This window comes from Dipodomys merriami, unplaced genomic scaffold, assembly GCF_024711535.1.
Source record: "Dipodomys merriami isolate MVZ:Mamm:240054 unplaced genomic scaffold, mDipMer1.0.p SCAF_33, whole genome shotgun sequence".
NCBI lineage: Eukaryota > Metazoa > Chordata > Mammalia > Rodentia > Heteromyidae > Dipodomys > Dipodomys merriami.
Genome location: NW_027204826.1, coordinates 6,688,501 through 6,709,365, shown reverse-complemented (window position 1 = coordinate 6,709,365; position 20,865 = coordinate 6,688,501). Strand labels below are relative to the sequence as shown.

General features: G+C 41.6%; 1 protein-coding gene across 4 annotated transcripts in view; it reads left to right on the top strand.

Moving 5' to 3' along the window:
- The window catches only part of Herc2 (HECT and RLD domain containing E3 ubiquitin protein ligase 2), a 152,250-nt gene that overhangs the window by 97,500 nt on the left and 33,885 nt on the right, over window positions 1-20,865 (top strand). For all 4 annotated transcript variants that reach the window (XM_070043051.1, XM_070043050.1, XM_070043052.1 and 1 more), the window contains exons 54-70: window positions 847-952; window positions 1,049-1,140; window positions 2,071-2,246; window positions 4,744-4,855; window positions 5,825-5,906; window positions 6,011-6,154; window positions 7,751-7,841; window positions 8,563-8,740; window positions 8,932-9,013; window positions 9,102-9,273; window positions 10,349-10,493; window positions 11,521-11,746; window positions 12,477-12,648; window positions 13,158-13,344; window positions 14,101-14,241; window positions 16,295-16,486; window positions 18,521-18,674. In XM_070043051.1, the coding sequence (XP_069899152.1) occupies window positions 847-952; window positions 1,049-1,140; window positions 2,071-2,246; window positions 4,744-4,855; window positions 5,825-5,906; window positions 6,011-6,154; window positions 7,751-7,841; window positions 8,563-8,740; window positions 8,932-9,013; window positions 9,102-9,273; window positions 10,349-10,493; window positions 11,521-11,746; window positions 12,477-12,648; window positions 13,158-13,344; window positions 14,101-14,241; window positions 16,295-16,486; window positions 18,521-18,674 (2,452 nt within the window). The remainder of the gene's footprint in view (window positions 1-846; window positions 953-1,048; window positions 1,141-2,070; window positions 2,247-4,743; window positions 4,856-5,824; window positions 5,907-6,010; window positions 6,155-7,750; window positions 7,842-8,562; window positions 8,741-8,931; window positions 9,014-9,101; window positions 9,274-10,348; window positions 10,494-11,520; window positions 11,747-12,476; window positions 12,649-13,157; window positions 13,345-14,100; window positions 14,242-16,294; window positions 16,487-18,520; window positions 18,675-20,865) is intronic.

Below are 20,865 nucleotides of genomic sequence, written 5' to 3'. Positions count from 1 at the left end.
AAAAACCTCAGGGACAGCACTCAGGCCCTGAGTTCAAACCCCAGGACTGCACCAAAAAAAAAAAAAAGATTGCAAAGTGATAGGTCATCTTGTTTTTATCATCAGAGATTTTTCAAACAATGTAAATAACCTCAGATTTTATCTCATTTATCAATTGATACAAAGTATAGTAGAATTTTTGTTTCCCTGATCTGCATAAAATATATGAATTCTGGGCTAGGAAGGTGGCTCAGTGGTAGAGCGCTTGCCTTGCATGCATGAGGCCCTGGGTTCGATTCCTCAGCACCACATAAGCAGAAAAAAAAAGGCCGAAAGTGGCGCTGTGGCTCAAGTGGTAGAGCACTCGCCTTGAGCTGAAGAGCTGAGGGACAGCGCCAGGCCCAGAGTTCAGGCCCCACGACCGGACCAAAAAATATATATATATATATGAGTTCTAATTCTACATCTGCTTAGAGATTGTCTTCACAGACTAACACAGCTCTGTGGAGATAGTACTTGCACTGTCTGAGCACACAAGGTGAATTTGAAGAGAGCACCATTTTCTCATCTTAGCACCAGTGTTTTCTGTCTCCCACTCTTGGTGGTTTAAAAGGGCCACCCTCAGTGAGGAAGGAATCTATGCCATTTCTGGGGCTCAGAATGAGCCTTTTCTCTAATGAACAAGCTGATGAGGAAGAATGCTCTTGTTTCTGCCCAGGGTAAGGGCAAATTCCCTTCTGCCACATTTTGCAGTCTCATGTAGATTCACACTTCCATAGTAACTACTTTTGTAGGTGAAGTACAGCTAAATTTTGGTAACCCAGAATGTGTTTTTTTCCCCCCCTGTTTGTTGTTTTGTTTTTAAAGCATTGGATTCGTTTGGAGATTTTCCCAGATGTTCTTGTTCATAGATTAAAAATGATAGTAGATCCTGCTGACAGTAGCTACATGCCTTCCCTGGTTGTAGTGTCAGGTAAGTGAAGAATTCATTTATTCAAAAACAAGTTGTGTCTCCTGTCTTTTAATGACTCCTTTGATTGGTTTGTGCCTCTCTTTTTTTTGGTGCTAGGTGGGAATTCCCTAAATAACTTAATTGAACTGAAGACAATCAACATCAACCCTACTGACACTACTGTGTCCCTTCTGAATGACTGCACAGAGGTGAGCAGCAGCAGGTAGGGTGGGAGGGAAGTGATTTGGGGGGAATTTGCAAGTGACATGAGAGGTCACTTGGCTGAGTCCGGGGTTTTTTCCCCTCTTAATTAATCAATTCATTATACTTGTTTTGATATTTGGTATTATTTTAACATCATGGGGTTTTGTTTGTTTTTTGCTGCTCCTGGGGCGGCTTGAACTCTGGGCCTAGGCGCTGTCCCTGAGCTCTTTAGCTCAAGGCTAGCGCTCCACCATTTGAGCCACAGCACTGCTTCTGGTTTTCTGGTGGTTTATTGGAGATAAGAGTCTCACAGACTTTCCTGCCCGGACTGGCTTTGAACCACAATCCTCAGTTCTCAGCCTCCTGAGTAGCGAGGATTACAGGTGTGAGTTACCGGTACCCGGCTACATCATCATTTTTTATAACTTGTAATTTGATATTTATCCATTGGCTCAAGAAGAAAACCAAATCCCCTTTTGCTTTTAGTTTGCTTTTAAAGTAAAATCTTGTGCTAACTATGCCTCCCACCACCATTTTGCTTGAACCACTATCTCTGTCCTTCTACCTTCCTAGTAGCTGAGTTTGCAGGTGTGACAACCGTGCCTGGTTTGTTTCTGAAATATTGTCTTGCTGACCAGCTTGTTTTTGAGATAGAATCTTCCTAATTTATTCCCACACTGGCCTGGAATCTCCATCCTCTCATCCCTGACTCCTGAGAGCTGAAATTACAGGCAGGCACCACCACTTCCAGGCTCAGTAACTTCTTTCGAAGGCAAACATGACTTGGATGTGACTGCGTTCACTTTTGATTACTCAAAGCTTAAATAAAGGAGTTCCAAGTTTTCATATGTCCCATTCCTCCAATGCCCTCCTCTCTAGTGAAAAGAAATCTGATGTCTTCTTAAAAGTCTATAGCTCTTTGCTTTCTTCTCTAGTATCACAGGTATATTGAAATTGCAATAAAGCAGTGCAGGAGTTCAGGAATCGACTGTAAGATCCATGGCCTTGTCCTGCTAGGCAGGATCAGAGCAGAGGAGGAAGATCTCGCTGCTGTTCCTTTTCTGGCTTCAGATAATGAGGAGGAGGAAGATGACAAGAGTAGCAGTGGAAGGTAAGGGTCATTTGTCCTATGTGTTTACTTCTCCCTCATTCCAAAACTTGCTCTGGGATGTTCATGTTTAGAATATTGTAAATTAAAATGTCTTTAAGCTTACAAGAACGTTTTATAAAGTGTTACTGATTTTTCACAAATAATTTAACTTTTTAAGAAAATGAAATGTGGGAAATGCTATTAAAATAGTAAAATTAAAACATTTAATGTGCAGGGTGCCAGTGGCTCATGCCTGTCATCCTCACTACTCAAGCAGCTGAGATATGAGGGTCAAAGTCCAAAGCCAGTCTATGCAGGAAAGTCCTTGAGACTCTTACCTCCAATTAACCACCAGAAAACTAGAAGTGGTGCTATGGCTCAAAGTGGTAGAGCCCTAGCCTTTAACAAAAGAGCTCAGGTACAGTGCCCTGGCCCTGAGTTCAAACCTCATGACAAAAAAGGTTAATTTTTCTACCTGAAGTATCATTGTTACTGTTTTGGTATACTGTTCCTTATTCTTTAGTTCTTTGTTCTATAGTTCTTTGTTCATCTATCTTATGCATTTTCCTTTGAAAATGGTATAGTACATTTTATGGCTTTTTATTTTCTAAGATTTTATCATTTAAATTTTTACTTATAGTTTGTATGGTAAAATATGCATAATTTTCCATTTCAACAATTTTTGAGTGTCCAAGTTCACCGATGACATTCATATTGTACTGCTGTTTGTAGAATATCCACATCCTTAGTCTCCTGTAGGTAATTTTGGGTGTAATATTTTGTGTTATGAAATGTTACTCTTTCTGACTTTGTAGAGCACAGTGGTGATGACCATGAGTATATGTTTCTATTCAACATGCACCCCTGAAGGACCCACCTTGGTACAGTCCTGTGTTGAATGTATAGACGAATAGAATAAAATGAAAGAGAGTAAGCTGGCATGATAGGCATATATTGCCATGTCCAGCTCTTTTTTTTTTTTTGTGACCAGATCTTTTGTGACCAAACTTGAGCTCTTCCTACCTCAGCCTCTTGAATGCTAGTGTTAACACTTGAGCCACCATGGCAGACTCTTCCTTGAAATATTTCAGAGCAAGAATTCCAGACTCTTTTCTGATTTAGTAACCACTGAGATGCATTGGGCAAATACAATTAATGCAGATATTATATGTGAAATGATGGTAGATTTTTGAGAGTTTACTTAATTGATCATGTTTTTCTTTAGTATATTCCCAGAACAACATCTAGATGTTTGAATGTAATTTTTTTTTTTTTGCTCTTGTAAGGTGTCATTAATTAGCTAATAACTTCAGAGTGACTTGGCTATCCAAAAAGTCTCTTAAGAGAGGTACCATTCAAATTACATGATTTGGGCTGGGATGAGGCTCAATGGGTTCAATCCCCAGTAACAAAAAAAAATTAAAAGAAAAGTCAAATTACATGTGACTACATTCTACCTGATTTACATTGTACTAATTACTAAATATTTTTGAATATCACTCCTGACTTCTCAGCCACATTTTTTTTTTTTGTCGGTCGTGGGGCTTGAACTCTGGGCCCTGGCGCTGTCCCTCAGCTCTTCAGCTCAAGGCGAGCGCTCTACCACTTGAGCTACAGCGCCACTTCCAGTTTTCTGGTGGTTTATTGGAGATAGGAGTCTCACGGTCTTTCCTGCCTGGGCTGGCTTTGAACCGCGATCCTCAGATCTCAGCCTCCTGAGTAGCTAGGATTACAGGCATGAGCCACCAGCGCCTGGCACACATTTTTAAATTTACGTTGGTTACAAGATATTTCAGCTATGATTCTATCCTTGAACTTTGTGGCTTCAAGTTCAAGAATTGAAGTGCTGCTTTCTTAGGCTGCTGATTAAACTTCTGATCCAGTGAGAACAGGTTAAGAGGTGAGACTGTGCTAACCAGCCAGAAAGAGGAGGAGCAGAGGACCTCTGGCCTCGCTAGCCAGCACTCAGGGTCTGGCTAGTGTGGTGGGCAGAGAATATAAAAGAAGATTTTGCTTTTAACTCACATCTATATCAGAATACCTCCAACATCATGCTGCAACATGTTTTATGCTTTTTTTGTAGAACAAAATAACTACACACATGTCCTGGTTTAGATTTTTAAAAACACCAACAACAAAAAAAAGCTGTTGCTACAAGGCCAGTCCTAGCAGTGGCTCCTTGGAACGTTTCCTTTGTGTGGCAGTCCTGGAGGCAGGGAAGAATTGTTTCAAATCATCAGAACAGCCATTATATTCGACTTGGTAATTAAGAAGAAAGAGAGTGCATAGTGTGTTATAGAAAAATCTCCACCAAGAATAAAAAGCCACAGTTAAATTCTGGCATTCCAAGACAGCTTGCTGGTTTCTAGAAATTTTGACCGTTTAGAACACTTTATTGCATTGAAAATTCTTTTGTAAAGGTTTCTAACAATAGCCAGCAAGCTTCAACTGCTTGAGGTTGTTCTCTTTAAATGTTTGATCATGAATAACCTTTGTTTCTGTTTTCTCTTTTCACTAGCCTTATTCGAAAGAAGACTGCAGGGCTAGAATCGGCAGCTACAATAAGAACGAAAGTGTTCGTGTGGGGTTTGAATGACAAGGACCAGCTGGGCGGGCTCAAAGGCTCTAAGGTATCTCCAGCTGCAGGCTGAGCCACCCACATCTGCTGTCCTGCCTTTGAGGAGGATGCTTGCTGCCCGCTGTGGTCCACAAAAGGCATGGCAGCAGCCAGACACTTGAAAGTTTTCAATAATAGTTTTACTTCCTATTTGTGGTCTTTTCCAAAGTAATTCTCCAAAGGATGAATAGACATTATCAAGTTAAGTCCTGAGAATTCTCTATCCTTGTACATTTTAGATTTACTTGTAATACTGTGTTCTAATAAACTAGACAAACTAGAAAATAAACTGTGGATAGGGTTGTGACAGTTGCATAGGTGAAAATGATACACTATCATTAGATTTATCCCTCACCTTGAATACTGTAAGCATTTTTGCTCACCATGAGCATAATGTGTTAAAGATGTTCTTAAGTGTTTTGAAGCTGAGCAGGGACGTCAGACATGTGCCCTTGATCCCAACCATTGTGTTTCCCCAGTAACCAGGATAACAGGCACAAACTTTGCCCAGCCGTCGGCTGAGCTGATGTTTCAAAAACTTTTTCTTGCCTAGATTGCCCCTGATCTGTACCTCCTGAGTAGCTAGGATTACTGTTCCCACAGCTAATGTTTATTTTATCTATATTTATTTTATTCTTCACCTTTTATGATTAAAATGTTTGTATGTTACTAGGTAGAGCGTGTTTAGGGTTATTAATCCCTGATTTCAACAGTTACCAATAACTGGTTGCATTTTGGTCTTTATCTTCTATCCACACCCCAAATATAGTTATTTTAAAATAAGCCTAAGTAAATTCTTTTCCTCAAAATACTTCAGTATGTGTATCAAAGAGATAAGAATTCCCATGGCTCATGTAGCCACACAGATTAACAGTAATTTTACATACCACTTACAAGATTACTTACTATTTGAACAGTATAAGTAAGATGATCTTTTTTTCTTTCCTTTGCTTTAAAAAAAAAAAAAAAAATTCAACTCTAGATAAAGGTCCCTTCATTCTCTGAGACCCTGTCTGCTCTGAATGTGATACAGGTGGCTGGTGGTTCCAAAAGTTTGTTTGCAGGTATGGTTAATGCTTTTGTTAAAACAAATTATCCTTAGCACACATAACCAGATGGCTTTTAGATCATGGAAAGCAATTCTTCTTCTGGCTTTCGTTTCTTGCAGTGACAGTAGAAGGGAAGGTGTATGCATGTGGAGAAGCCACAAATGGCCGGCTGGGGCTGGGGATGTCCAGTGGGACGGTCCCCATCCCACGACAGATCACAGCCCTCAGCAGCTACGTGGTCAAGAAGGTGGCAGTTCACTCAGGTACATATCCAAGGTCTACACTCACATGCATCATAAGCCATTATTCCTACTCTGCAAACAACTAAGTTCTGAAAATACTCTCTTGCAAAGTGTTCTTACCTTCCATTTTTTAAGCTCTTAATTAACAGGAAGAAAGATAGGATAATGTAAATATTTGAGGCTAGGGTTCATTATTGCTTCCAAATGAAGATGTTTGGAGACCAGCATGATTGGCCTCTGACATGTGGGTACACTCCTCAAAAGATGGAGTGCTTGGTCTTGGAGCCATTATCTCAGGCCACTGTATCCTGAAATCATAAAGTTCTGTGCTGATTTTCAATGGGAAAAGTCTGACTTCATCAGATTCCCAAAAGCAACTATGAAACCTCAGTGACGAGAAAGATCATTTAAAATGTGTTTTTTCTTCAATAAAGGCTGATTTTTTTTAATGCTCTTTTGAGCCCTGTGGTAAGCCTTTGAGGAATAAAACTGAATTATATACAAAGTTCATACCTGTCCTGGGTAGAATTAGACATAACCCCATTTCATAGTAATGCCCATGATAGTAACTTAGGTAAGATGGAATTTTCCTCTCCTCCCCTATAAATGTCTGAGAGCATCTGTGTGTCTTCTCTGTTCAAGAGATATGCTGGGTCTCAAGTTCAGGGGCCAGGTCCCATGTCTTGCATGCTAGGTCTCCAGCCCTCCTGTGGTTAGTGAGGCTGGGAAGTGTGATTGTTCACATATTGTTGCTCTGGATAACATGGGGGAAAAGAGAAATTAATGTTGGATACAAGGACCCCTATTTCCCACACTAGCCTTGCATCCCAGGAGCTGGCAAGAATTAAGTATAATCAGGGGTTGTACTGATCCTGAAGTAGGGTAGATGGAGTACAGAGTCTTCTCTGTGGGAAAGAGAGTGAGTTGAGGTACTTTCAAAATAGTATAATGCCTTCATTGCCATGATGATACTTTTGTTTATTTCCATTTCTGAGGTGCATTACCCAAAGCCATTTAAGCCACAAAAGTTAATTACAAGTGTTTTGTTTCTGTTTTCATCTGAATTTTGATTTTTTTTTTGGTTGGTCATAGGACTTGAACTCAGGGCCTGGCGCTGTCCCTGAACTCTTTATTGCTCATGCTGGCTCTCTACCACTTTGAGCCGCAGATCCACTTCCAGGTTTGGGGTGGTTAATTGTAGTTAAGAGTCTCACAGACTTGCCTACCTGGGCTGGCTGTAACCACAATCTTCAGATCTCAGCCTTTTGAATAGCTAGGATTATAGGCATGAGCCACCAGCATCTGGCAAGAACTTTGATCTTGTATAGATTTAAGACAAAGGGAATCCCCCTTAGTAATCAGTATTCTTTCTCCTGTTCTCAGCTAACTAAGATGATTCTAGTATTTTGTAACTTATTATATTAGTTCACCCATTTTGTATAGATGCCACCAGAAATCCTTCACAGTAAGTGAGATATTGGTTCTTTGCACTCATTTGTTCAACACATGTCCATTGAGCCTATGTTACCTGCCAAGAAGAATGGATAGTTGTGCTTGTAAGCCTGTTCTGTGCACTGCCCTTTGGCAGCCTGTGCTCTATCTGTGTGAATGCTGCAGGTGGCCGCCATGCTACAGCCCTGACTGTCGATGGGAAAGTGTTCTCCTGGGGAGAAGGTGATGATGGAAAACTCGGACACTTCAGCAGAATGTAAGAACATGTTGTACAGGGGCTGGGAATGTAGCTTAGTGGTAGAGTGCTTGCCTAGCATGCATGAAGCCCTGGGTTCAATTCCTCAGCACCACATAAACAGAAAAAGCCAGAAATGGCACTGTGGATCAAGTGGTAGGGTGCTAGCCTTGAGCAAAAGAAGCTCAGGAGCAGTGCCCAGGCCTTGAGGTCAAGCCCCAGGACTGGCAAAGAAACAAAAAAGAACATGTTGGTCAGTCTTACTGAGAAGAACTTGTTATTACTCATAATAGCGAATATCTTTTCCTAGTTGTCTAGTCAAAATTAAAATAACAAGTATTTATGAAAACATCATTACATATATTTTTTACAGGGCTGGGTATGTGGCTTAGTGGTAGAGTGCTTGCCTAGCATGCATGGAGCCCTGGGTTTGATTCTTCATTACCACATAAACAGAAAAAGCCAGAAGTAGCACTTTGGATCAAGCGTTGGAGTACTAGCCTTGAACAAAAGAAGCTCAGGGACATTGTCCAGGTCCTGAATTCAAGCCCCAGGACTGGTAAAAAAGAAAAGAAATTGATATGAGGAGATATGATTTGGCTTCTCACATTCTCTAAAGGTTTGATAGTTAAATTGATATGTAAATGTTGCATTGACTAAAGAGAAATCAGAGTAGCTGTCCTGTCCCCATACCCTTTTCCCGAAGAATGATTGTAGCGAGTGTAATTTAATCTTGTTTTAGGAACTGTGACAAGCCAAGGCTGATCGAGGCCCTGAAAACCAAACGCATCCGGGACATTGCCTGTGGGAGCTCACACAGCGCAGCGCTCACCTCCAGTGGGGAGCTCTACACCTGGGGCCTCGGAGAGTACGGCCGCTTGGGACACGGGGACAATACAACGCAGCTGAAGCCCAAAATGGTGATTAGACACATTTTGTATTGGTTACAGAAATGTTACCCTGTGATGATTTCCAATGAAGAAAGAGAAGCCTCAAGTCTAGGGAAGTTCCTAATGACCATGTGCATTATTTCTTTGAGTCTGTGGCAAGATTTCCCTGGCTTTCTCAGCGCCCATACCTGATTTCTGTCTTCCCATTTGTCATCACGTAGGTAAAAGTCCTTCTTGGTCACAGAGTAATCCAGGTCGCCTGTGGGAGTAGAGATGCACAGACGCTGGCTCTGACAGATGAAGGTGAGTGCTTGGAATGGCCCCCACGTTCCTGGGTGGGGAGGAATGTTCTGAAACACTGGCCTAACGTATGAATATATTTTGAACCCAGGTTTGGTGTTTTCGTGGGGTGATGGTGACTTTGGAAAACTGGGCCGGGGAGGAAGTGAAGGCTGTAACATTCCCCAGAACATTGAGAGACTGAATGGCCAGGGCGTGTGCCAGATCGAATGCGGAGCTCAGTTCTCCTTGGCACTCACCAAGTCAGGAGTGGTATGGACGTGGTACGTAAACTTCCTTACTGTCACCTGTGTATTTATGCTCCACAAAGCATGTGCGGGAGCCTCCTCTCCCCTCCCCTCTGCTCATTCAGGGCTGCTTATGAACCCAGGCATCTTTGATTAACTTGGGCTAAGTTAACTTTTTGTTAAGTTGTGAATAGTGACAGCATTCCAAGAAGAAACTTCCCATTATAAATGGATCTTTTTTTTTTTTTTTTGCAAGTCCTAGTGCTTGAACTCAGGGCCTGGACGCTGTCCCTTAGCTCCTTTTTGCTCAAGGCTAGCATTCTCCCACTTGAGCCACTTCACCACTTCCAGCTTTTTCTGTGATTAATTGGAGCTAAGAGTCTCAGGGACTTTCCTGTCTGAAGTTGGATTTGAACCACGATCCTCCTGAGTAGCTATGATTACAGGCATGAGCCACCAACACCCGGCATAAATGGATCATTTTAAAAAGCATCTGGAAAAATTGAATTTCTTCTGCTTGTTCACTACACCAGAAGCCTGAGGATAAAAATAGATGTTTGCATCCTTTGGTTCTGGAAATAATGAGGCATGTTTCTTGGGACAGCTAATTTTATTAAAGTGCACAAGTGTGGATGCCAAGACCTTGGACAGTGTGCCTGGCCTGAAAGCAATGTCTTGACAATATCAAAAACATAGTACTAGATGTATGACTCAAGTGGTAGAGCACCAGCCATGAGCAAGAAAGCCAAGTGAGAACATAAGACCCTGAGTTCAAAAAAACAAAAAAACCTAAACACACACACGTAGCATGTTAAAAAAAAAGACCAATAGCATACTGTGGGAGAGTTTTCTCTTTTACCTAGTTTTAATCTCTTTACATGAATATCTAAAATAGTAACTTAAATATTGTATTAAGTACCAGTAATAAGGATCTTGTTAACTGGATTAATGAGGTAATTGGAGTGTGTGATTTGTAATTTTGGAAGGTTGAGTGCTTTGTATGATGCTATTACTTCAAATGGCTCTAAAAAATATGTGAGTGAATGTTTCTTTGCAGAGCATCGCCATACTATAACCCTACAGTAACATTCGCACTGTTGCCTTCCTCTAGGGGGAAGGGAGACTATTTCAGACTCGGCCATGGATCGGACGTACATGTGCGAAAGCCACAAGTGGTGGAAGGGCTGAGAGGGAAGAAGATAGTGCACGTGGCTGTTGGAGCACTACATTGCCTGGCGGTCACAGACTCAGGGCAGGTAAGGCCACAGATGACCCGGGGGCAATGTGTCCTCCTGAAGTGGAAGTGACAGCACTGCCCTTGTCTTCAAGGCTATAACCTTCAGGCTACACTTGATGGCATATACCTGTTATCCTACTACTCAGGAGGCTGAGACAAGAGGATTTTACGTTCCAGGCCAGCCTGTGCTATGTAGCAGGACTCTGTCTCTAAAGCAGAAAAAGAAAAAAAGTGGGAGGGTGAGATCAGGAAGATCACACAGGAGTGTCACAATTCTAAGGCCGGCTTAGACAGAAAAGTCTACAAGTCTCCCATCTCAAGAGAGGCATGGTGACATGTGTCTGTCATCCACCTGTGGTAGGAATCCTACAATAGGCAGGTCACACCTGGGCAAGAAGTGAGAGCCTGTCTCAAAAATAACCAGCATAAGCCGGGCGCCAGTGACTCACGCCTGTCATCCTAGCTACTCAGGAGGCTGAGCTCTGAGGATCGCAGTTCAAAGCCAGCCCGGGCAGGAAAGTCTGAGAGACTCCATCTCCAGAGAATCAGGAAGCTGGGCACTGATGGTTTACACCTGGAATCTTTGCTACTTAGAAGATGGAGATCTGAGGATTGAGGTTCAAAGCCAGTCCAGATAGGAAAGTCTGTGAGACTCTTTATCTGTGGCTCAAATTCCAGCTTTGAGCAGAAAAGCTAAGGGATTAGACTCAGGCCTTGAATTCAAGTCCCAGTATTTTCACATACATACACACACACAGAAAAGAAAAAAAATCAAAAAGCTGAGCTGGAGGTATGGGCTTAAATAGAGCACTAGCAAGCAAGCAAGCTATCAGCATTGAGTTCATATTATAATACAGCAAAATAAACCCTCCATGAAGTAAAATAGATCTTAACATTTGCCAGGCCATAGGCCGTGTCCATTAGGCTCACTAGTGTATCAGCACGATCACCAGCACAGATTAGGCTGGGACTTTTAAGCATTTTTCAAATAAGTTTTAAGAAAATAATCTGAAACGTTGAAAATAAGTTTGTCTTTTTCCCTCCAGGTTTACGCTTGGGGTGACAATGACCATGGCCAGCAGGGCAATGGCACAACCACAGTTAACAGAAAGCCCACACTGGTCCAAGGATTAGAAGGCCAGAAGATCACTCGAGTGGCTTGCGGGTCCTCTCACAGCGTGGCGTGGACAACAGTGGATGTAGCCACACCCTCTGTCCATGAGCCTGTCCTCTTCCAGACTGCAAGAGACCCATTAGGGGCTTCCTATTTAGGTACTATAGATTTGGTCTTTGAGTAATCCTTCTGTAGATTACAACAATGCTATAGATTTAATAGTGATTACTTCAGTTCCTCCACATTTTGCCCAATATTTTACATAGTCAGTCTCAGAGTGTAGTAGTGCTTTTCATATATATATATATATATATATATATATATATATGATTGGGCTATTATAGCCTTTTGCATTTCTGTATAACTTACAGAATCAGCTTTTTTTTTTTTTTTTTGTAAATTAGCCTGCTTAGCATTTGATCAGTAGTGGATTGAAATGGATTGGGAAAAATGAATATGTTTTTATAATCCTAGATTTTTCCATTTCATGAATCATGTTTCTCCTACTCAGGAGCATCGTTGGGCTGTCCTTGGGTTTCCTGTCCTGGAAATTGTCAGGGCTGGAAGCTGGGATGTATCAGACATAGTCTGATGAGACTGTTGAATGTTGAATGGTGAACATTTCTTTTTGTTGTAAATTCATTTTTTAAAAAGATTTACAATTTTTTTGTAGTTTTACTTAACCTTTACTGAAAAATTCTTTCTTTCCAAAGAAGTATTGTGATTGTTTAATGTTCTTAACCCCAAAAAACGTATTCATGAGCTATATTGTATTTATGAAATGGTAAAACACATACCGCACTGTATTTTAGTAAAGGATCTGATCCTACAGAAATGCAGCCAACTTTGGTCTTAAAAACAACCTAGGTTTTCATTTTCCTGTTTCAGGGGTGCCTTCCGACACTGATTCTTCTGCTTCCAGTAACAAAATAAGTGGCGCAAATAATTCTAAGCCAAATCGTCCTTCTCTTGCAAAGATCCTGCTCTCCTTGGATGGAAACCTGGCCAAACAGCAGGCCTTATCACATATTCTTACAGCTTTACAAATCATGTATGCCAGGTAGGCCTGCGTGCTAATTTTGGAAATCTCCCATTTTGTAAGCTTGTAGTTGCATTGTATTGACTAAATGGGGTCCAGGATGTTGTATTACTATAGTATTGGGATATGTAGTCTCATATCCTTTAATGTTATCTTTCTGTTGATTGTAAACTGAGTGTTAAAATACCAATGAGGCTACATTCTGAGAAATGCACTGTGTTAATGTCAGAAGGAATGTACTGGCTACAGTGTTAGATGATACAGTCCTAGTAGATCACTGTTGAATGTACAGTCCATTGTTGGCTGAAATGTTTTATGGATTATGATCATATATGAAATTTGGAACAGACATCTTAAGTTATATCTAATGAATACGTGGCAATGATGTCCAGATATGTTACTAAAATTCTTTTACACATATCCTATAAAAACAAAGACATGCTCCAGTGAGTGTTTGTCCCATCTTGTAACTTGCTGTCATACTATGGACAAAGTGCAGCTCACCACGGCCTTGGCTTTGTGTTCCACAGAGATGCGGTGGTCAGGGCTCTGATGCCAGCCAGCATGCTCGCCCCCGTGGAATGCCCCTCATTCTCCTCCTCAGCACCCGCTTCCGATGCATCTGCTATGGGCAGCCCCATGAATGGCGAGGAGAGCATGCTGGCTCCTGATATGGAGGATAGACTGAGTCCAAATCCGTGGCAAGATAAGAGAGAGGTAAAAATGAATCCTAAAGCAATTAGACAGGAAAAGTTACTTTTTCCTTCTTGGTGTCTAAGAAGATCTTAGTTTGCTGTCCTTTAAGTTAGGCTTTTTTTGCCTGCTCCTTTTTTTTTTTTGCCAGTCCGGCGGCTTGAACTCAGGGCCTGGGTATTGTTCCTGAGCTGCTTCTGCTCAAGACTAGTGCTCTACTACTTGAGCCACACTTCTTGCTTTTTCTGCGTGCTTATTGGAGATGAGAGTCTCACGGACTTTCCTGCCCAGGCTGGCTTCAAACCATGATCCTCAGATCTCAGCCTCCTGAGTAGCTAAGATTACAGGCGTGAGCCACTAGTGCCCAGCTTATCTGCTACTTTTGACTTGGAACCGATATTAGAAAATATTCTATTCAAATGTAATGTAATAGTGTCGCAATAAGAATAGCTTTATGCTTTTAAACAGTCATTTGATGCAGTTGTTAAACCTTAAAGATCTAGACGTCAGAGATTTTGTAACTTGTTTAGGGAATAACCCAACTTGAAGATACATGATTCATGTGACCGGCTGTGAATATTTATAGGTTTTCCTAGAAATGCGAATGTGCTTATCTACACAGGACAATTGTATGTGTCTGTAAAATGGCTGCTATGGCCACTGGAAAATTCCAAATGGTTGCAAGAAGCTTTAAAGAAGGCATTTAGACTTGTATAGGAAGTGTGTTACATTGTAGAGCTTTTCCACTTAAACTTTTTCTCTGGTACACCCTCCGATTAGATTGTCTCCTCCGAGGATGCTGTGACCCCTTGTGCAGTGACCCCGTCCGCACCCTCAGCCTCCTCTCGGCCTTTCATCCCCGTGACAGATGACCCAGGAGCTGCCAGCATCATTGCAGAAACCATGACAAAAACCAAAGAGGTCAGGAGGCATGCTTCTTTAGCTTTCCTTATGACATAATCTTCCGTGTACACACAGAAGTTGCAGAAATAGTATGCAGAATTAGAATAGGGTCCATGCCATATGCCTTTCACCTCAAGTCTGTGCTTGTTAGCATTTCTGGAACATTGGTGGGAATGTGAGGCTAGAAGTTCTGTCACCTTCCCATGCCTCTGTGTGTATTTGAATGTCAGGAAACCAGTGATCAGAAACTGAGACATATTCAGATGGTACTCATTGTCCCAGCAATATCCCTTTAGATTCCTAGCACCCAACTTCCAGGATTGCACAATCACATTAATCTTCAATGCAGAGTGCAGAATGGAAGAACATTCTTCATTTTGACAGACCCAGCACCAGAGTGATTCAGAGTGTGCAGCACTCTGCATTTCCGGTGCTGTAATTCCTCTCCCTTAGTTAAGGAGTCTGTCAGGTTTTTCAGTGGAAGTTAATAAGGGAAAGTACTTTGAGACCACGGAAATATCTTGTTCTTACTCTTCTTTTACTTGCCAAAATTTAGAATCTATTAATGATTCTAGTTGAGTCCAGCATCACTTTGATAGTTGTCACATAGTTCTTCAAATATGATTCTTTCTTAGGGAATGTCACTATTGCCATTCTTTTGGGGGGAAAAAGAATTTGCTTTTGATTCGTTTTGTCTGTCTTCTATCTACTTTCTTTTCTATTTGTAACAGATTCATGGATTCTTATTTTATTCAATAGTGGTATTTGTTGCTACTATCATGTAACAACCAAATTATCCGAGACTACCCTTTGGACTGTTTCCTTTGTTTCCTTTTTTTTCAGGTGATCCCGTAGTTGGATATGTTTGAATATTTCCCTACCTTCTGGCACAATAGTGTGTTCCAGGCTTATCTTGCACCTTTTTCCTGAATTAGTTATTTCTCCAAGGAACACTGGAGGCTTTTAGTGGATCAGTTATAAGATTTGGAAACACAGGTCTAGGTGTTTGGTAATCTGATTATATTACTGGGCTTCTTTGGTTAGATTTTTTTCAGCAGCTAGACGTATACATACATGAACATTTTTTCCCTTTCTACATCTTATCTATATTAAAAAAAGAAAACAACCATGGACAGTTCAAACCAGTCCTGTACCATGGAGTTAATTCTTCTATATCTATATCTCTATCTACAGATACATGTATGTATACATATATGTATCTGTAGATAGAGATATAGATAAAATATTTGTGTGTGTGTGTGTGTGTGTGTGTGCGCGCGCGCGTGCGCGCACTGGGCCTGGGGATTGAACTCAGGGCCTAGGCACTGGCCCTGAGTTTTTGTCTTCAAAGCTAGCACACTAGCACTTGAGCCACAACTCTATTTCTGGCTTTTTGTTAATTAATTGGAGGTAAGAGTCTCAAGGACTTTCCTGACTAAGCTAGCTTTGAACCATGATCCTCATACCTCAGCCTTCTGTGTTGCTAGGATTCTGGGTGTGAGCCACTGGGGCCCAGCTTGAGAAATTTTTTTCAATGATTTTATTTTATATAATATTGTTTCCAAACAACCCAAAGAGCCTGAGATTCTAGGTGATATATTATATGCAAGGGAATCACTTTAAGTAAAAGCTAGGAAATAATTATGGACAGGATCTATGTAAAATATGTGAAATTCTAGTATAAAAATCTGATTTAAAATTCCCAAGCATATCTGATAAGAGAAAGGTTTTACACAGTGCAATTTCATTTCAGGCCTCCTATAATGTGTATGATACAAACCACTGGTTACAGTGGTGAACTATCTTTTTTTTTTTTTTTTTAATTAGTTTACAGCATTCCCCATTGACAGATACTATTAGTACTTTGTAACCAGTATATTGGTCTTGAAAACTTGGCACATTGCCTGGTGGAGTTATTAGAGGGCCTGCCATTTCTTAATTAATCTGATTTTTTTCACGTCCCTTCCTCATTGGTGGTAATTAGTCCTCTGAGTTCCTAGGTAAACTGGGAAATCTCTTATTTCCTAGTATGTTGTTGTTCATTTTAATTACGGATTATCATTTACTTTAGGATGTTGAAAGCCAAAATAAAACATCAGGCCCAGAGCCTCAGTCCTTGGATGAGTTTACCAGTCTGTTGATCACGGACGATACCCGCGTGGTGGTGGACCTGCTCAAGCTGTCGGTGTGCAGCCGGGCTGGCGACAGGGGCAGGGATGTGCTCTCAGCTGTGCTGTCTGGCATGGGCACAGCCTACCCACAGGTGAGTGATGGGAGGGTGGGGCCTTCCCTGCAAGAGACACACCACCTTTCGTGTGTGTGTGTGTGTGTGTGTGTGTGTGTGTGTGTGTGTGTGTGTGTGTGTGTGTGTGTGCGCGCGCGCGCGCGCGCGCGCGCATGCGCTACTATTTGGGCTTGAACTCAAGGACTTGAGCATTTTCACTCAAGGCTGGAGCTATCACTTGGGCCACACCTCCACTGCTGGCTTTTTAGTGCTCAGTTAGAGATAATTTCAGATTTGTCTGGCCAGATCAGCCTCCTGCGTAACTAGGATTACATGCGTGAACCCCCAGCACCTGGGTACTGCTGTTCTTAATGCACGATGTCTTGCTGGATTCGTCCAGTGGGCAGCAGCTTAGACGCCCTTCTTTACAACAAAACTTGTCACAATCCTCCCAGTGACATCCTTGGCCCTTTTAGAACCAGCTTTGTATCTTATTTTTATGGACTTGTAGAGTTCCTTTATCTAAATTTCTTTCTAGTATATGTTGAATTTTACCTTGTTTAATATTTGAGGTAAATTTTGATGGTTTTTTTAAAATAATGATTCAGATTTAATTTTTCCTAGATGGCAAACCAGTTGCCTAACATTGTATATGGAATAACTCCTATTTCCCCCCAATGATATGAAAACTACTTTTATCATACTCTAAATTCCTATTGCATTTGGGCCTAAACTTGCGTGTGTATCTGTGTGCTGGGACTGGGGTTTGAACACTAAACTGGCATTCTAGTACTTGAAACACTGCTCCACTTCTGGCTTTTTGCCAGTTATTGAATCTCATGGATTTTCCTACCCAGGCTAGCTTTGAACCACTATCCTCAGAGTAGCTAAAATTACAGGTCTGAGCAACTGGGACCTGGCTATTTTCAGACCTTTTTTTTATTGTTGTTGTTCCATTGAAGTAACTCCTTATGCTCTAATAGCACAATATTTATATATGAATATCTGGTAGTACAGGTTTATACATTAAAGACAGGCTTGGTCAATCCTGATCTCTGGGCTTGCTTGAGTACTCGTACTTATAGTCAGTCATGCTTTTCTTTTTATTTTTTTATTTTTTGGGGGGGTCTGGTCGTGGGGCCTGAATAGCACTCTACCACTTGAGCCACAGCGCCACTTCTGGCTTTTTTCATTTTTTGCTTATGTGGTGCTGAGGAATCGAACCCAAGGGCCTCAGGCATGCAAGGCAAGTACTCTACCACTGAGCCACCTTCCCAGCCCCATGCTTTTCTTTTTAAGCACTGACTGTGCCAGGGGCTTGGGGCAGTATCTGTAGTGTTGAAGTACTTCCTATGGGTGTCTGTGGGTCTCAAAATGGTCTACCCATGCAAAATGGTAATAAAGTCCTTTTAAGTAGAGTTGTGCAGTCTCAAAAACACAGTAGGTGTTTTCACGGCTGTTGGTCATTCTTACCACCTTTCTTACCAAAATTCGTATCAACTTCCTGTTCCTTCTCTTGATACTTTTGTTCCTGTGGTAGACTTCCCTCACTAGAAAGTAACCTTGTCTTGGTATAACACCACCATCATTGGGGATGGGAAGGTGGCTCAGTAGTAGAGCGCTTGCCTTGCATGCATGAGGCCCTGGGTTCGATTCCTCAGCATCACATAAACAAAAAGAGAAAGCTGGAAGTGGCGCTGTGGCTCAAGTAGAGTGCTAGCCTTGAGCTGAAGAGCTGAGGGACAGCACCCAGGCCCACAGTTCAGGCCCCACGACCGGACCCAAAAAAAAAACAAAAACAAAAAAAACAATACACCATCATTGTCACCACAAATGTTTCATTTTATCATTTGGCATCTTATTAAATGTGTCATGTATGGCTTTTATATGTATTATCTCTAGTCTTAGAGTTCTTCTCCAAGTCTGGTTCTGTCTTGGTTGTTATGGGTAAAGAAACCAAGCCCTAATTTCAACTCAGTTTCTCCAAACTCCATCCTGCCCCTGATCCAGAGCAAAATGAGCAGGAACAGGGCTGGCACCCATCAGCCTTGTCACTTCCTGTTTCCTCCCCAGGTGGCAGACATGTTGTTGGAGCTCTGCGTCACTGAATTGGAAGATGTAGCCACAGACTCACAGAGTGGCCGGCTTTCCTCACAGCCCGTTGTGGTGGAGAGCAGCCACCCCTACACCGATGACACCTCCACCAGTGGCACCGTGAAGATACCAGGTACATGGTCCAATCCTTATACTGCTTGTAGAAGGATTTAGTTCGGTATGGAACAACAATCTCTGTTTTATAGGGAAAAAAAAAAGTGGCAGAATTGTTTCAGACTTCTTTCCCACCTTGTTTTGTTTTGATTGTACCAGTTTTGAACCTCAGGACCTTACTACGCTTGCTAAGCAGTTACACCATTAGATCTACTCTGCAAGTTCCTTTTTATGGTGGTTATTTTCAGGAGAAGGTTTTGCTCTATGCACTGGCCTTCTTGGACTGTGATCTTCCTATTTGTAGTCCCTTTTGTTGCTGGAATGACAGTGATGTGCACCACTGTTCCCAGCCATTGTGCACTTGGGATGACCGGTGTGAGCCACCATATCCAGCCCTTGATTGAGAAGGAGTCTCACAAACTTTTCTGCCCAGGCTGGCCTCAAACCATTATCCCCTGATCGCTGCCTTATAAGTAATTAGGATTACAGAATTGATCGTCAGGTAGATAGCCTTGTAACCAAGATCAGAGTTAAAGGATGTTGTGCCAGCTCCCAGAAGTATACCAGTGTTCTCCTGAAAAGATGCTATTCCAGTGTTAAGCCATTTGAACAGGATCGTTGCCTAAATGTAATGTTCGTCGTCTTTCTTCTTACTGTGTGTGTGTGTGTGTGTGTGTGTGTGTCAGTGTGTGTCAGTGTGTCAGTGTGTGTCAGTGTGTGTCGGTGTGTGTCAGTGTGTCACAGAGAGAGAGAGAGATGGCCTCCCACTCTCACTTGGCTTTTTCCCTCAAGGCTGGTGGTGCTGTACGACTTGAGACATAACCTGCATTTCTAGCTTTTTTTGTTGCCTTGATTGGAGATAAGAGTCTCAGGAACTTCTCTGTCTTCGCTGGTTTCCAGTCTCAATCTTCAAATCTCCGACTCCTGAGTAGCTAGGATTATAGGTGGGCGCCTGCAGTGCCAGCTTTCTTTTCTATTTTCGACAATTCACCTGTAAAGGCACTTGGACCATCAGCTACTGAGCTTCCCTTCAGCCTGGATCTGCTGCCAGCATACTCCTCCTGCTACAGTTCAGCATGCTTCACAGCCCTGCATTTCTGTGGATTGGCCCCCAATTCAAAGATCTTAATTCAACCCTTTGGCAAGTTGGTGGTGATGAGCCTCAGAAAGCACCTAATGCCTGCATGTCTTTCTCTGTGAAGTCAGCAGTTTCTGTTGCTCAGCACTAAGACCATTAACCTCTTTAATTATTAGTGAGAGTATTTTATAAAGATAGATTTCCTCTCTTCTTTTAGTTGACTATGAAGATTCTGCATAAGAAAGGCAAGATAAAAGTTTATCTTTCCTGTCTTTACCAGTTTTCAGAATTACGAGTCCATTCCCCGTCAACACTTTGAAAGTTTTCAGTTCAATTTTTATGGGTTTTTTGTTATTGTAAAGGTAAAGAGGGGTTACAGTTACATAAGTTTGATAGAGTATGTTTCTTTTTCAACAGTGTCATCCCTTCCCTCAATCTCTCTCAGTTTTTCCCTCCATCCCACCCATAGGTTGTATAGTTCATTTTCCAGTGTCTAGTGAGTATCACTGCTGCATTTGTTCACCCTTTGTCCCACCATTTCTGTGCCTCCCCTTATGCTCCCAAAGACAGACAAATGAACAAATAAGACAAAAGGAAAAGAAAACAGAAACAGCAACAAAGAAGAAAAAAAAACCTTCTCTATTCCTAGAGATCATTTTGATCATTTTTATCATTATGAATGCTTGAGTGGAGACGTATATATGGATTTAATCCCAGACTACTTCATCTGCTCTGTTAAATCTAATCTTTTCTTCCATATCAGATCTTAGGTCCAAGACAAGAGATGATAAAGTATCTCATAGATGTTCATTTGCTTTAGGCAATATTGTGCAAGCAGCAGACTTGGGGAACAATTTAATTACTGCCAACTCAATGCTACCACCGAAAATATTTTTTAAAAAATGTTACGTGATATCTTCAATAAATTTCAAACTTGTTTCCCTGATTAAACCATATTTACCAGAGCAGAATGCTGTTCCACTCTATGCTTTCTTTTGCTTCTCATGCCGTTTATGTTTTGCTATGTTTATTTCTCCCCCCTCACCCTTTAGTCTGCCTCTTCAGTCACTGTGGTATCTGAACACACCTACTGGATTCCTCTGTAGTCCTCGAGGTCAGGCTTTTCCATGAG